Genomic DNA, 15,464 nt, shown 5'->3' with positions numbered 1-15,464 from the left:
GTTGTATACTAAATCAATCACATGCTTACAGCCAAACAGTTGGTTGAAGCCAATTCCCTACTTTATGTGTCAGTTTTTTATTTAAAAATTAAAGTTTCAAAATTCCATTGACTGCTATGATAATTTGAAGTGCAGTGTGGTTCATGTCTCTCTTATGTTTGAAGATGTGTGTTTTATGAAGCGTAAAATTGCATCTATGTCATTGTGAGAAATTAGGTTGTTGGTTGACTGGGGTGTGAGCCCTGGTCAAGCAGCAAACACAATCCCTGTCAGGGTGAGGCACAAGGCAATCCTAAATTAACCTCTGCTCAGCCCTCTGGTAGCTTGGCACAGAGCAGTGTGCATTATTTTTGGAACTCTTCTAACATTAATAAAATGAAAACACCACAAAAAAAGGATCTCATGCCAAGTTAGAAAAATAGATCTTTCTTTAATAAATAGAACAAGACCAAAATTACAAAAATCGAATCAGTATAATCAGAGATTTTCAATTTACATTTTTTTGTACAAATAGCCCCCAAAAGTAGAAAGCGCCAATTGTGGATATCTGGTAGCACCATACGATGACAAAGTCACAATAGACCCAGTTAGGCCAGTGGAATAAAGTACCTTATATCCTGGTTTACAGAGTGTCGAGAGGATCTGTGTCGCAGATGCGCCTTGCAGCCGTAGCAATGCGTCAGTTCCGAAATGTAGCGTGCCTGCGAAGGCGAGGGCCTGCATCATCATCAATGATCCTGTTGTCAGAGCTTACGATGCGAAGTTAGGTATTGAGGATGCGGTGTGCAGTCGGGTGATGCGCTGGTCCCGGAGATACAAAACTACAATGTGGAGTTTGTCTTTGTCAAGGCTTCTATCGATTAGGGATGCTAGGCCCTGCTCTGAAGATATGGCGCACACTTGTGGTTCTGAAGGCTTTGCTGTCTGCAGTGGCATTGTTGGCTTTTGCAATGGGTCCAAGCAGTAGCAGGGATGCGTTGGTCCTGCTCAGGTTTGCGCCGCACATCAGAGGAAATGTGTCGGTTGTGCAGGATCCATAGATGCAGGCAGAGCACCTTAAGGATTCAGGACTGGGGTGGCACCACTTGACAGCATTCACAGATGACATAGGTCAGATTCAGGTGAAAGGTTGTCGGAAACCTGTTATTTTGCCGAGGCTTCAGACCAGGAGGCTAGCAATCTAACCCTTTTAGTCCCTCTGGGATCTGTGTTCAAGGGATGCAGGCTCGGTCCTTCTCAACCAGGCAAGAGGGCAGTAGGCAGCAGGTCAGAACAGCAGGCCAGCAGTTTTTTCAGAGCAGTATTCCAGCAGAGTGGCAATCCTTTCAGCAGCAGCCTTCTTCCTGGCAGAGTATTCACATGTCCAGACGGGTACTGAATAGTTGGTTTCTGAGGTCCAGTATTTGAACACAGTTGTGCCTTTGAAGTGGGGAGAAACTTCTAGAGGCTTGTCTTTGAAGTGCACAGGTGCCCTGCCTTCATGTTCCTGACTCCAGACTAACTACAGGGGGTATGCAGCACTTTGAGTGGAGACAGGACACAGTCTTTTCAGGTTTAAGTGTGGCTGGGAACAGCTCCTCCCTTCCATCCTGTCAGTGATAGCCCACCCAGTCACTCCTATGCTTCCCATTGTGTATGGCTGTCTAGGAGGATTACACAAATCCCAACTGTCTCCCACACCCAGCCAGATGACCCAGAAGCAGACTGCAGGCACCAGATGGCTAAGGCAAGAACATTATAACTTTCTAAGAGTGGCATTTTCAGAATTGCAATCTAAAACCCTCTTCACCATAAGTTAGTATTTAAAATTGTGATTCTAGAGATACCCAACATGAACTGGTTACCTATTCCCATTTGGACGTTGCGCTTATAAAATGCATTAAGCCATCTCCAATGTAATCATATGGTAGAGGTAGTCCTTGCAGCAGTGAAAGAAAATTTGAAAAGCTTTTCACTACAGGACATGTAGAATTCAAAAGTACATGTCCTACGTTTTAGATAGAGTGTGCCATGGACACAGGTAGGGCCACTTTACTAGGGACCTACAAGTAAATAAAATATGCCAATTAGGTTTAAGCAAATTCAACTTGTTTTATTGAGAGAGCACAATCACCTTAGCAGTAGTTAGCAGTGGTATAGTGTGCAGAGTCCTAAATCTGGAACATCAGGAGGACTGAAGGCAAAAAGGTTATGGGGAAACCACACCTAGGATGCCAGGTCCAACAGTTATGCAGCTTGGAAATACAATGCTCATTTTTATACGTCTCCAATGTTGACAAGCTCATTCAGAGTAAGCATGGGCGAATTTTGCGAATTGGCAATTCGCGAATTTGCGGATTTGCAAATTGGCAATCCGCAAAATTCTTGAATTCGAGTGAATTTGCGGATTTTTTTATTTTTGCGTGTTCGCGGGTGTTCGCGAGGCGCTTTGCAATTTCGCGGGTTTTTTTTTTTGCCTGCTTAATCACTGCCACCCTCTTGTTTTTTATGCCCATCTGCCCTCTGTACCACTTGTTTCTGTGCCCTTCTGCCCTCTGCCCCACTCATTTTTTGTCCCCTTCTGCCCTCTGTCCCACTTTTGTGCCCTTCTGCCCTCAGCCCCACTTAGAATGGCGCCGGCAAGCTGCCAGCGCCATTCTAAAATAGCTAGAAATATCTTCAACAGGAAGCACTAATAGATAAAGTAAAGCAGGTGCTCCAGTTGAAGGTCAAATTAAGTTACACAATCATTAATCACCCCAAGTTTGGGGGTGATTAATGATTGTGTAACTAAATTTGAGCAGCACCTGCTTTACTTTATCTATTAGAGCTTCCTGTTGAAGCTGACTTTTGTAACTATTTTAGAATGGCTCTGGCAGCTTGCTGGTGCCATTCTAAAAGAGTTACAAAAGTCAGCTTGAACTTTTGACCCAATCCCCGTGCGCGGATTTCCGTTCGCGGCTTTTGCGGGAAATTCGCGAAACTCGCGGATTGCGAATTTACCGAAAATCCGCGAGCGGAACGGATTTTCCGCCCATGCTTAATTCAGAGGCATCTGCAACAGAGCTCAAAGTTGCAGAGGGAATTGGGAAGGATAAATACTATGGATGATTGGAAAGGGGGAAAGTTAAAAACATAGAAGATGGGGGAAGGTAAAAAGCTAATTTGGTCGAAGCGGTGAGGGAAAGGGCATTCTATATGTTGAAACTGAAATGATAAATGCAATGAATTGTGTGGGCGAGAACCATGCATAATGAACAGCACCATTCCATTTTCATCACGAACACATGATGTCACAAAATGGAGGTGGCAGGATCATTTCCTGCAAATAATAAATAGTCTGGCTGGGTCAGGTAATTGGTGGAGACAGTTAGGCATTTTGGGTATAGACAAAAATGTAGAGTTTGAATGTCCTAGCTGTGTGACTACAGAGTATTTTTGGTTCCATCTCATGTGTAGATGGTGTTGTGTTTAACAGTAATTTAAGAGTAATGCAAATCACATTGCATTTAATATGGGATCTTGAGAGCAAAACAAGCTTACAAGCCTGGTTTTTCATTATTGGAGGGCTTTTGATTAAAGATTAGTTGGACCACCTTGTTTTTGATGAGTTTGAGTTTGGTGGTGGTTCAGATGGACAGAAGAGGATATAGAGGGTGCGAGAAGATGAATGGGGTGGATTGTAGTTCATCGCAAATATTATTGGCTCTATTCTTGTTAGCTCAACACCTGATGGCGCAGAGCAGACAAGCTTAACGTAAGAAATGTGTAAAGCATGTAAAACTACCAAAACTGTTCAAAAATCAAAAACACAACAGAATATAAAAAACACTCCAATTTATAAAAATAGATAATAGTTTATGGACAAAACAACCAAAATGACAAAAATCCAATAAGGGAAACGGGAAATTAACTGTTTAGTTAAAATTGTGCCATAAAGCATTAAGTCTGTTTCCCATTGACGGGGACCTTTGCTTGATTTAAGGCCAATCTCAATGGTTGGCTGGTTTTCCAAGTTAGTCTCTGAAATGGGAGACAAAAACCCTCAGTAAGGCAGGCAGCAGGCTGTGGCCAAGAAGGGCTTCATGAGGCCGAACAGCTGTTAGATGAGATCATGATGAAGCCATTGACTTTTGGTGGGAAAGTTCCAAGTTGGAGATATTCAAAATTCACGGCCAAGAAGGACCCTCCCTGGCCTGATGCTATTGTTGCATTCATCTGGTGAAGATTCCTGTATTCGAACTTAGTCAAAATATTTTTAGCTCGTATTTCTCCAGCAGGGCAAGGCTGAAAGCTATAGTCGAACGGAGCTCCACAAGGCCTGACAGCCTCTCCACGACGCCCCGCTGAAATGAATTAGCTGCTGCAGAAAACGCTCTAAGTGGTAACAACTTGATTCTCTGGCCCAGTTGCAACACACCTTTGTGCAAGTGATACAGAAGTATTAACAGCTCATAAGCCAGTTATGTCTCTTAGCACTCATCGCTGCTTGTCTTTGACTGTGCACAATCCTTCGCTGCCTTTTGTCTAAGTTTGTGCTATAGAAATACCACAGATATACACATATACAACAGAACCCAGAGGAACACCACAGGACAAAGGGTGGATGCAAGTTAACAAGAAACCAACCATACTTGCTGGCTGCGGCTTGGAAGAGATCTTAACTTGTCTTGCTTAGTCAATCTCTTAAGTTGATCAGCTGCACCCTTTGGCCAGCTCTCTGTAAGGCTGCCAACATATGACTGTGGCCAGATCTCTATAATTTTGCCAACAGATGAAGAAGGATGAAGATTTCTGGTTGATGTTTTTTCAGTTTCGTCTTGTGATCCCTCGCAATGAGAAGCAATCAAGACATTTGTAAAGCGCACTTCTCACCCGTAAGGGTCTCAAGGCGCTGGGGTAGGGGGGTGCTGCTACTGCTCGAACAGCTAGGTCTTGAGTAGCCTCCTGAAGGTTAGTAGGACTTCGGTCTGCGGTAAGAGGATGGGGAGGTGTTCCAGGACTTGGCAGCAAGGTAGGAGAACGATCTGCCGCTGGTGATCGGTGGTACAAGTTGTGTGATGAAATGCATCTGCATTAATACTTGCCCAAGCACGGCTTGGCCGGCACCATGTGTGGAGTTTCTTCCAGTCACTCTCCCTGTTATTGCCAATTGGAAATTCTTTTGAAATATGATGCAAATTGGTTGGGATGTGCCTTCCCTAGTTTGACAATATTGCAATAAACTCCAACATCAATGTGTCAACAGTGTTAAGCTGTGGTAATGACACAATTGCAAATACTCCACCCAGAAAAACACTGGAAACAACTTTTTATGAAAAGAATGTTGCTCTGTGAATAGACAACTTAACAGCCGTCTCATTCACATGAATGTGACATCTCATAGATGAGTTAGTGAGTACATGGTGTTGTAAAGTAAAGCATGATACCAGTGAGTTCAACTGTTTTCCAAAGTCAGTACATGACTTTTCATTCCTAGAGGAACATATGTGTGTTTGTCGGAGTAAAAAGGTGTAATGTAAAAGTACAAACTAGTATTTGTATGTGAATACCATTTCAACAGAACTTATGTACATACATCAAAGAATGTGGTACCTGTCAACTAGCATTGAGAGGATTTACGCAGGCTGTGTTTGTGCATAGAAAAAGGGAATGTGAATGCTAGTGAGAGAGGGAGCAGCATGTAAAAAACCTACATAGCATAACACAGTCTGAAAACGACACAATATAGTTGATGGTTGTCATATTAGGCAGGGTAGAATGAGGCCTCAGTTCAAGTCCTCCTTGCTTAGGAGGTGTTCTGGGGAGCAATTTTGAATCAGTGTTTTGTGTCTATCACTTTCAGGTCCAAGTGTAAGTCCTAAGGTAAGCTAAGGGTGGCTGGCCTTCATATGAAAGAAATCTTTAGACCTCATAATGATGTTAGGGAGTGCCTGAATTGTGGATTGTGTGCAAAAGGGGTTAGATATAGTTGTTGCACTGCAGGAGAGGTCTTATGCCATGCTGTTGTGCCAACACTCTGAGCTCTTAGCCCGTTAGTGGTCTCCTGCCTGTGCGCTAAAGCACTGTCTTGCTTGCTTCTCTTTAGTGGTATTAGCAGATGATATAATTAGTGACAAAGGTTGCTGCTAATTCATGGCAATGTGTTTAATTAGGAAGGGAAGCCAATTGTAATGGTCAGGGACCTTGGGTAAGAGTACGTTACAATTACAAAATAGTCCCTGACAGGGGAGATTCACACAGAAAACACTGAATATAGGCCTGAAATCAGTGCTATATTAAAGCTGTCCAGCTGGACAGAAAATGTAATAATGTATCAAATCACATAAAACACAAGAATAAAGTGGGACACAATACTACGTCCAGCGGAACATATATAACAAAGACACAAGTGAACAGAAATTCACAAATTCCGAAAAAGGCTCAGGCAGGACAAAAAATGCTTGTAACTTGTATAAAGAAATGCAACAAGCAAACAATATGTAGAGACACCCTTACACATCAGTAATTAATTCAATTGCATTTACGGTGCATATAAGGTCGACAACTTTTCGATCCCGTAGAAACAATATTGGGATCATCATCAGGACGTAAAAATTACATGCCTGAGAGAATTTTAGCCTGAAAGACAATAGTAAAAGGTAGAGGGGACAAAAGAAAAATAAGTAGATCAAAAAGACTTTTGAAAAAAATGTCTGTAACATAGTGCTAGTGAGGGACAAAGGTTGTATAACTTTTCCATCCAAACATCGTGTACTAGGTGTTGATACAATACACATGCTGGGTGAAAATTGGTAAGAAACAACGATCTCAAGGTGCAGCAATGGATCAAGACCTTAAAGTGATATGGCGTGGGTGCTACTGGTGAAATGGCAGCCTTGCATACAAGTGCTATAATGGCGTGAGCTGGGATGGGTTAAGTTGTTTCTAGCGTAGCTTCCCAAGCGTAATAGCAGGGGGCAACCAATGAGGCAATTGCGCTAATGCTAGGAAGGGATTACCGCAAAAAAGATAGCGAAAGGACAGATCAGTAAGATATTATGATGAAGGTGGTCAAGCTATGCCCTTCTTACTCCTCAGTGGGCTTTCCCATGTCTGCTGGGCCCAGAGGATGGAACTTCCCATGCAAAGCTATGTATGTATTATCAGGAAGGCGGTTGTTCTAGCTGGACTTCGCATTCAGCACTGAGGACGTTGGCACCTTATTCTACCAGGGGGAAGCAGAATGAGCTTTACTGTCATTATCTGATATACATCAGACCCCATGGTGATAATTGTCTCTGGGCCTGATTACGAGACTGAGGACCGCCAGTATTGCGAGGGCACGGCGGTGGCAGTCCAGCCACCACCACACTGGCAGTCCGAATGCCCTATTAGGACTTTGGCAGTTTGACCGCCATTGCATTCCCACAACGGTCTGAGGGCTGCAATATGCTTGGTTGTGCCCTGAGGCACTGCCAAGCATATTACAACTTTTCTCACTGCCAATGATGTTGTGGAGGTTCTTCCTCCATGTAAGTGCTGGCGGTAAGGAAAGAAAGGGTGCCCTCTAGGGCCCCCTCTTGCCCCTGGGCATGGAGGTGCATGCAGGGGGGCACATGTTGTGCTCCCCTGTAGTTTTGCACCCCCAGTTCCTGCAAGGGAAGTAATGCACAACATGGTGCATTCCTTCTCGTGCAGAACCGTGCACTGGCAGTCCTGTGGCAGTGCTGTTTAAGTCTCACAATGAGCCTTTATACACCACAGCAGCAGGACTGCTGTGCCGGCCACGATCAGGTCTCAAAATTACTTGTAATCTGGCGTGTGGGTGGCAGTGACTCTTGGCATTGTGAGGGCATGGTGTGACATGCCGCCCTCTCCCGCACTGCCAAAAGTCGTAATCAGGCCTTCATTTTGAATGATAAACATTTCAAACATATCTATTTGTTGCATCTCGCTTAAAGATATTTACAGACTATAATTTATGGTACAGAACTGATTCTGTTTTCTTATGTGCATAAATGCCTAGGAAAAAATATTTGATGTGTTCATGCTTTTCACGTATTGAGTGAGCAAACAGTGTTAAAGGTTGAACACCCTTGGTGCTCCTATATCTTGTCCGTCTTCCTGAAACCAACTAGATAGGAAAGCCAACGCAACTGGCCGTGAAGCAGAAATCATTTTTACATAGCACAAACTGAATTAAATAATTTGAATGCCAAGTTTATACATGGTTATTTGGGCCCTGGTCCTATGTGATTCTAAATGTTCAAGCCCTCTCTCAATTTGACCATCTGTAGTGTTTGCCTTTTGATTCTCATGAGCTCTTGTTGTTCTTTGGTGCTAGTTTGAGGTTCCGGAATTTCTGTTTTTCCACTTCATGCATATACTCTGGGATGTTGGGCGTCCTCCAAATTCTGTCTTTCCTCCAGTGTTAGTGTTTTTCTTTGGGTTTTTGTTTTGTTTGTGATTGGAGACATGGTCTTGCACACCCATGTTTTGTACACTGGAACTAAGGATCAAGGCATTAATCTGAGCCGGTCCATGGGACCCTTTTCTTATGGTGTTCATCATGAGATGCCTGTTGATGTCTGTCATTGAGCTCCTCCTGATATGCTACCTGAGGTCTTATTCCAGGATATTCCCAAGGTGCCTTTCAGGGCTTTTGCACTACGAATCTCTTTAGGGTGCTTTAACTAGAGTAGCATTTCCAAAGGTGCTAGGTGCTCCATGTACCCTTAGGAATACATGAGATGTTGAGACAGCCTTTTATGTGGTGACCTCAGTTTCCCTACATCAGATTGTACCCATCAGTGTGGTTTGCTTTAAAAAGGCTTTGCATAAAATGCACTCTTGTGGATGGTCTCCTGAAGGGCTCTTGAGCCCTATGCTGACCGTCAAAAAGGTGATAAAATGAACCCCATACTATACCATACCATGTAGCATACCATACCAAACTATGCACATTTTTAGAGCCTACAAGACTCTAAAAGGGCACCCATGTGCCAAGTAACAGACAAAGGAAGTATATCAACCTCAAAGGCCTCCCACATGGCGTGCTGCCTGGTTGCTTTTTGGACTGTTGACGCACTCTTAGAGTTGTGTGCTTGGCCCTGTTGTATCCCCTCTTTGTGGCTTTGCCTTATTGTTTTTGTCACAGGTCAGAAACCCACCTCAATTGGGGCCCCTTTAATTGGCATGGTGGTGCACTCCCAATCAGGATCTGAGTGGTTTCCAGAGTACTTGATTAGGCAGAGTGTCAACACTTGACTCTGGGAGTTTTGAACATTTCTATATGCTTCTGACAGGAATGCAATCAACTATAGGGCTCGGGGAACTTTCTCATGGTCTCAGACTGCTATGAGTCTCAAATCAGTGGTTTATGGCAGTTAGCCAGGTAGTGAGTACAAATCCATCAGTCAGCAGTAGGTATGAATGGATTAGTAGGAATATCTGTCAAGGTAAGAGTCCATTGAGGGCCAAACCTTTAAGGTTGAAGTTCAAGGCCCGATGGGAGGAGTGCAAGTCTTAGGCATCAGATCAATATGGTTATGAACTTTGGGGTAAGAATGTGACATTAATCAAAAACTGTGGAAAATAGGTGAGTCTTTAGATGTTTTCTGAACTTGGCATAGTTGTCTGATATCCAAGGCAAAGATCACAGCAGGGTGCATTCTTAAACCTGTAAACGACATCCATCACATTTCTTGTATATTGTCATGCATAACTGCGAGAGACCTTTCTCGCGGAAGGTAATGGGTGAACATTTTTTTGGAGGTAGTTGTGTACAAGGCAGTGTAGTGCCCTATGTGATGTGCAGAGAGTCTTGAAGGTTGATCTCTTTTTTTTCAGAGCCAGTGGGGGGATTTTAGGACAGGTGTGATGTTGTCTTGCCTCATCCGACTGAGCAGTAGGCAGACAGCAAAGGTTTGGAGTCATTCAAAATTAGCAGTGATCATGTTAGGAGAAAGCGCTTGTAATGGTTGTTACAGTGGTCCAAATAGGATAATATTACTGCCATGATCATTGAGTCATAACCCATGATTCTCCATCCATTATTAGACATGGATCAGGTAGTGAGACAAGTTAAGGAGTTTGCTGGGTTTGTCAACCAGCATAAGCTAGAGAAGTGTGGCATTCACATACATGTGAAAACCTGTCTTATGGGAGTTCAAGATGGCAGTCAGGGGGCCATTCAAATGCTGAAGAGTGAAGGTGACAAAGCTGAGCTTTGGGAAGCTCCCCCGTGGATATTTGCGGTCTTCTCCCAGTTTCACTTGATGGGAATGGCCAGCAACAAGGACACAAACTAGGACACGCATTGCCTGTTACATGGGTACAGGTGAACAGTCGCTCAAGCAAGATATGATGGTTTATGGTCTCAAAGGCAGTTGAAAGGTCCATAAGGGATTTAGTTGTTTCCCCTGAGTGATGCCGAATGCTACTCGACAGGTGCGAGCACTAGGCTCTCTCTTCCGTCATAGAAGTTCTAATTTCTTTCTTAGGTTTCTCTTTCAGAGGGATGTGGGAATAGCTATCACTGTAAATATAAGAGATGGGATAGAGATTCCCATAAAGATCATGACTTCACAATAGGGTGCTTGACCACAACCATTGTCCGGCATTTAGGAGAAAATGGAGAGTTCAGGGTCTGGTTCTCCCACTGCCTTCAATGTATTCTTCAATTACAGTGGTTCATTTTAATTCTGTCTCTGCCAGTCTGTCTTCCACCACGCATTCCTTTCTGGGTTGAGCAAAAAGTCTATCCTGTTCAGGATGGTCGTTCTGTTACAGGTCTAAGAACATGGCCTTTCCTTCTCCTTGGACCTACCTTTTATCCATGAAACTGGCCATCTCATGTTGCACAATAACTGGGAATGATACCTTTACTCATGAATTGGATGCTGTAGGATGTGTGCTAGCTGGAGAACCCCTGGAAATAAGGACATCTGGCAGCCTTCAGGTCCCTTACATGACTTGCATCCTGAATGAATTTATGACTGCACCTCCCACCTCCAATAGTCCAGATAATACTTGGTCTTAATAGATACTCTGGGTCTTCTGAGACTCATTGTCATTATCAAAGACTGAGGGCTCTTGAGCCTGTCGCTCTGTCACGGAGTCTAGTGAGTAATAGTAGAGTGATTCTGGTGTGGCCACATTCTGTTTCTCCCTAGCGAGGCATTTAAAAGAAGTCACAACTATTTTTGGGGGCCTAGTTTCTGCGGAGTATTGCTGTCCTTCAATCTGTCTGACCTATCACCTTAGCAGCGTCATTGTGGGTCTACTGGAGCAACTCAGTTTCCCTCCTCTGCAAAGAGGGATCCCTTTAATTTCACAGAATTGTAATTCAGGTCAGAAGGGGGTGCACCATAACACCCTGGATGCCTGAAAGTGCACGTTCTCTGTTTAAGTAATCCAGAAAAGGACGACCTTGTAAACTCCAGTTCTAGAAGGTCCAGTGGGATTTTTTTTAACCTCAAATAGAATAAGTATGCCTTGTTTTTGTTAGGCCCTGCTAGAAAACACTGTATGATTAGGGAAAGGTACAGTGCTAAGAGACGTGGCTTGCAGTCAAGCTAACCAAGATTTGTTTTAAACCCTGGATTTTCACTTTCAAAGATAATATTTGTTTAATTCTTCATCTAATTGTATTCCATCTCATTTGTGAGAGAAGGAAAAAAGTGCATACAGACTTATTAGACCTCTGTCTGTTTACATATGATCAGGAAAAATTGATGAACTGTGGTTATGAAATGGCTTGACACTCTTTTGTTTGTTTTTAGAATAAATGGAATATTATATAATTATGGTAGTATGTTGTTGTCTTCTTGTCTTGTTCTGACCCAGCTGATATATATCTGATTGATCATACCGCCTACATGTATCATCTTGTTACCTCGCTTTGGGGATTTTGCTGTCATTTTTTTCAGTCCTATTCCTTGGACCTCTTTTGGGGTCTTCCCTTGACTCTTCTCACTTGTTCAGGTTTCAGATGTGTGCATTGTTGTATTATAGAGCTAAAACATAAGATGCATCCAAGTGTGAGTGTATATTTATCTGTTAGAGAAATTTGTACATTATTTGCAAGTTAATGTTTTCAAACAGAACATAAAAAATAGCGATAAGAATTGGCAATATGTGCACAAATGGCAACCAACAGACAGTCAGATTTACAATATAATTACCAAGAATGTTAAAAATAGAAATACCACAAAGAAAAATCAGTAGCCAAGTTACCACTGGGTCTCTTGTGTTGGCCCTCTTTAGTCTCCTTCCTTCTGTTCGGCAATCCGCCCACCAGTAGCAAGGGTGCCATTAGAAATAGAGCCAGGAAACAAAATGAGGGCCTCTGAACTGGCAAATCATGAGTCTGGAGCAAGCTGTTTAAGGACTACCTTTGCAATGGTCACTGCAGTGAGTTACAGTATAAATGGCAATGAGGAAAGACTTGCTAAAATGTCTAGGCAGCAAAAGAACCAAAAAGGCTTAACTGTGATTTTGAACATAACACTAATTGCATATTTTCCTTTATTTTTAGGGCCATTGGATACATCATGTCTGCACTTTTCTACCCGATAATTACCTTCATTCTCATTGCAATATGTATTTCCTATTGGGCTGTGACAGCAGTGTATCCTTTTGGGACCTTTCTTTGATGACTTTAAACAAAGTACATTTGCTGCTTTAACTTATGAAATATGTGTTCTTTAGGTAAGACAATTACTTTTTAAATTATGTAATTTGTCTACAAGGTAAGTAAATGTATTTAACTTTGTGTATTTTATTCAACACTTTCTCTACACACTCAACAGTGTGGCCTGATGGGAAGGAAGGAGATGGATCATCATGAGCATGTAAGTGATGGCTGATGTTTTGAAGGCTGGGAGGAAATTGCTGACGTTGGACATCTGAAAAATCATTTGAGGATGTGAAATGTTAGAGACCTATTCACAAAGTTAAACTGAATCTACACATGTATGTTTTCTCTATGGGGCATATGCATAAAATGCATTAATCCCCTAGCACCACCGATGTGTCACTTTTTTTACACTCCATTGGCGGTGTGCCCTGCACTCTATTTACAAAGTGGCATTAATCCAACTTTTGTGGCTTAATGCCACTTTGTAAATATGCTACCCTTTCATGCAGGTATCTGCGTAAAAGGGGTGTGCAATGGTTGTTGCAGTGGGTGTTCCACTACAACACCCATTGCTTTTTGACGCTGCCCAGATTTACAAGGAGGTGTAAATCTATGGCTGTGCCCAAAACTAACACCATGCAAGAGCAGGCGTTAGAATGGTCCATGAGGAGGTATGCTTTTATTTCTCCTTGTTTTTGCTTTTTCTATGTATGCTGCAGAATGCAGCATACATAGAAAGAGCAAAAAACCAGTAATGATTGTTTATGTGCATGAAGGGACATCTTCCTGCAGATAAACAATCATTCTCTACAACGCAGGCAGCCCTGCACTATGGTGCAAGGGTGCCTGTGTTGGCGCTCAGCAGCTAATCTTAGCACAAGAGCTAGGGAAAACACAGGGGTGCTCCGTATTGTAGTAAACATGGGGCATCCCTGCATTATGAAAATGTCGGTGTGCTGAGCTGGCAAATTTGGGGCAGCTCCGCGCTCCAACATTTTGTTGTACATATGCCCCTAAGATCCTACCTCCATTATTTATTACCGAAGGGTTTTGCAATGCCTTTGTGTGGTCATGGGTGGTGCTAGACTTACTCCAGCTCAGAGTTGGAATAGATTTACAACTGATTTGGGACCATAATGACTGTATTAACTATATAAGCATCTACATGTGCCAGCTTCCCCTGCGAAGGTTCTCCTGTCAAGCTTGCCCGCAGTCCACTACACTCTGCTGTCAGTTTACCTGCTGCCCTCTGCTTGTGCCTCCTCTGCTCATTTCTTGCTCTTTTTTCCTTTTCTGCTCATTTTTCTGCCCTCTGTGTTGCCTTTTCTGCTAGTGTTTCTACCCTCTGTTTTGCCCTTCCTGCTCGTTTTTCTGCTCTCCATTAGCCTTTCCTGCTCATTTTTCTGCTCTCTGTTTTGCCCTCTCTTGCTCTGTTTTGGCATTTCTGCTCATTTTCTGCCCTCTGTTTTGGTTTTATCTGCTTGTTTTTCTGCCTTTCTGCTGATTTCTTCCCTTTTCCAGCCATTTCCCCCCTCCCACGACCCATCGCTCAGCCCTCCATCCAGGACCTACTTAATAGAGGGTGCATAGCCTGTTCTCCTTTCTAGCATGCCCACAGTCCGCTACCTTCTACTGCCTGTCTACCCGTTGCCCTCTGCTTGAGCCTCTTCTGCTCGTTTCTTGCTCCGTTTGCCTTTTTTGCTTGTTCTTCTGTCCTCTGTTTTGCCTTTTTCCTGCTTGTTTTTCTGCCCTTCATTTTGCCTTTTTCTGCTCTGTTTTGCCTTTTCTGCTCGTTTTTCTGCCCTCTGTTTTGCCTTTTTCTGACTGTGCCTTTTCTGCACATTTTTCTGAACTCTATTTGGCCTTTACTTCTTGTTTTTCTACCCTCTCTTTTGCCCTCTTCTGCTCTGTTTTGCCTTTTTTCTGTTTGTTTTCTGCCTTTTGTTTTGCCTTTTTCTGCACGTTTCTTCCCTCTTGCCGAAGTTTCCTTATTACCTTGATTTTCGAAAGAGACCTCGCACCCCAGCGCACAGATACTTCCAGGGGGAACAGTGCCAAGCTCTACAAATGCTGACTGAAGAAGAGCATTGTGCAAATAGGAAGAGGCTTATCTTTTGTGGGTGGGAGAATGTCACTTCCTAAACCCATCCCTAAACCTCATTTAACCTCTCCTCCCATTTCTCTTGACCCCTCCTTTTTAGAAGTAAGTATTTCCCAATTTCCAGCAACTCCCCTCTGTCCCTCCCACATTCATCGCTAAAATGTGTACTTACTTGTGTGTGGAGATTTCTGCAGTGAGGTGCAGATTTCTGAACATAAAAGAAAGGAGAGGTGGAGTCAAAGACCTCCGCCCTTAGGTATTTGAATAGCAATTTGTAGTACATTAATAGTACTATTGTAGTACTATTAAGGATTCTACAAAATACAATTTGTGACTTTGCCCTTAGTGGCAAGTTGGTTTGTGGTATTGAAGGATTATAGAAGCAGACACTTTAGTTTTAGGTACAGTGCTACAAAGATACCATACCTAGAATATTGACTCCCAAAATACCGTGAAGGTATATATAAATGTACTATTCTTAACTTCACATTATTAACTTTGATGATACATATATATGAATCATATGAATCAGATATTCAGCTGAGTGTAGGTTTTCAGATTCATAGAGCTTCTTCAAATACATATTTCTAGCTTCTTGAACACTCAATAACTGAGCTTCCAAAATGTTCTTGAGTCCCCTACTTGGTCAAGTAGTCAATTTCTTGTTCATGAGAAGTGAGTTTGCAGTCAGACACCATACAATTTTCACAGTAATTATAACATCCCAAAATGTGGGTGCAGTCAGGGCTACCTCTTTGGAAA

General features: G+C 42.8%; 1 protein-coding gene across 7 annotated transcripts in view; it reads left to right on the top strand.

The window, feature by feature from the left end:
* SLC44A5 (solute carrier family 44 member 5) overlaps positions 1-15,464 on the top strand; it is a 776,473-nt gene that overhangs the window by 665,109 nt on the left and 95,900 nt on the right. For all 7 annotated transcript variants that reach the window (XM_086953881.1, XM_086953880.1, XM_086953875.1 and 4 more), the window contains one exon: positions 12,500-12,592. In XM_086953881.1, the coding sequence (XP_086810007.1) occupies positions 12,500-12,592 (93 nt within the window). The remainder of the gene's footprint in view (positions 1-12,499; positions 12,593-15,464) is intronic.

Source organism: Lissotriton vulgaris, chromosome 1_1, assembly GCF_964263255.1.
Source record: "Lissotriton vulgaris chromosome 1_1, aLisVul1.2, whole genome shotgun sequence".
NCBI classification, from domain to species: Eukaryota; Metazoa; Chordata; class Amphibia; order Caudata; family Salamandridae; genus Lissotriton; species Lissotriton vulgaris.
Note: the sequence above shows the minus strand (reverse complement) of the source record. Positions and strands in the feature narration are given on the sequence as shown.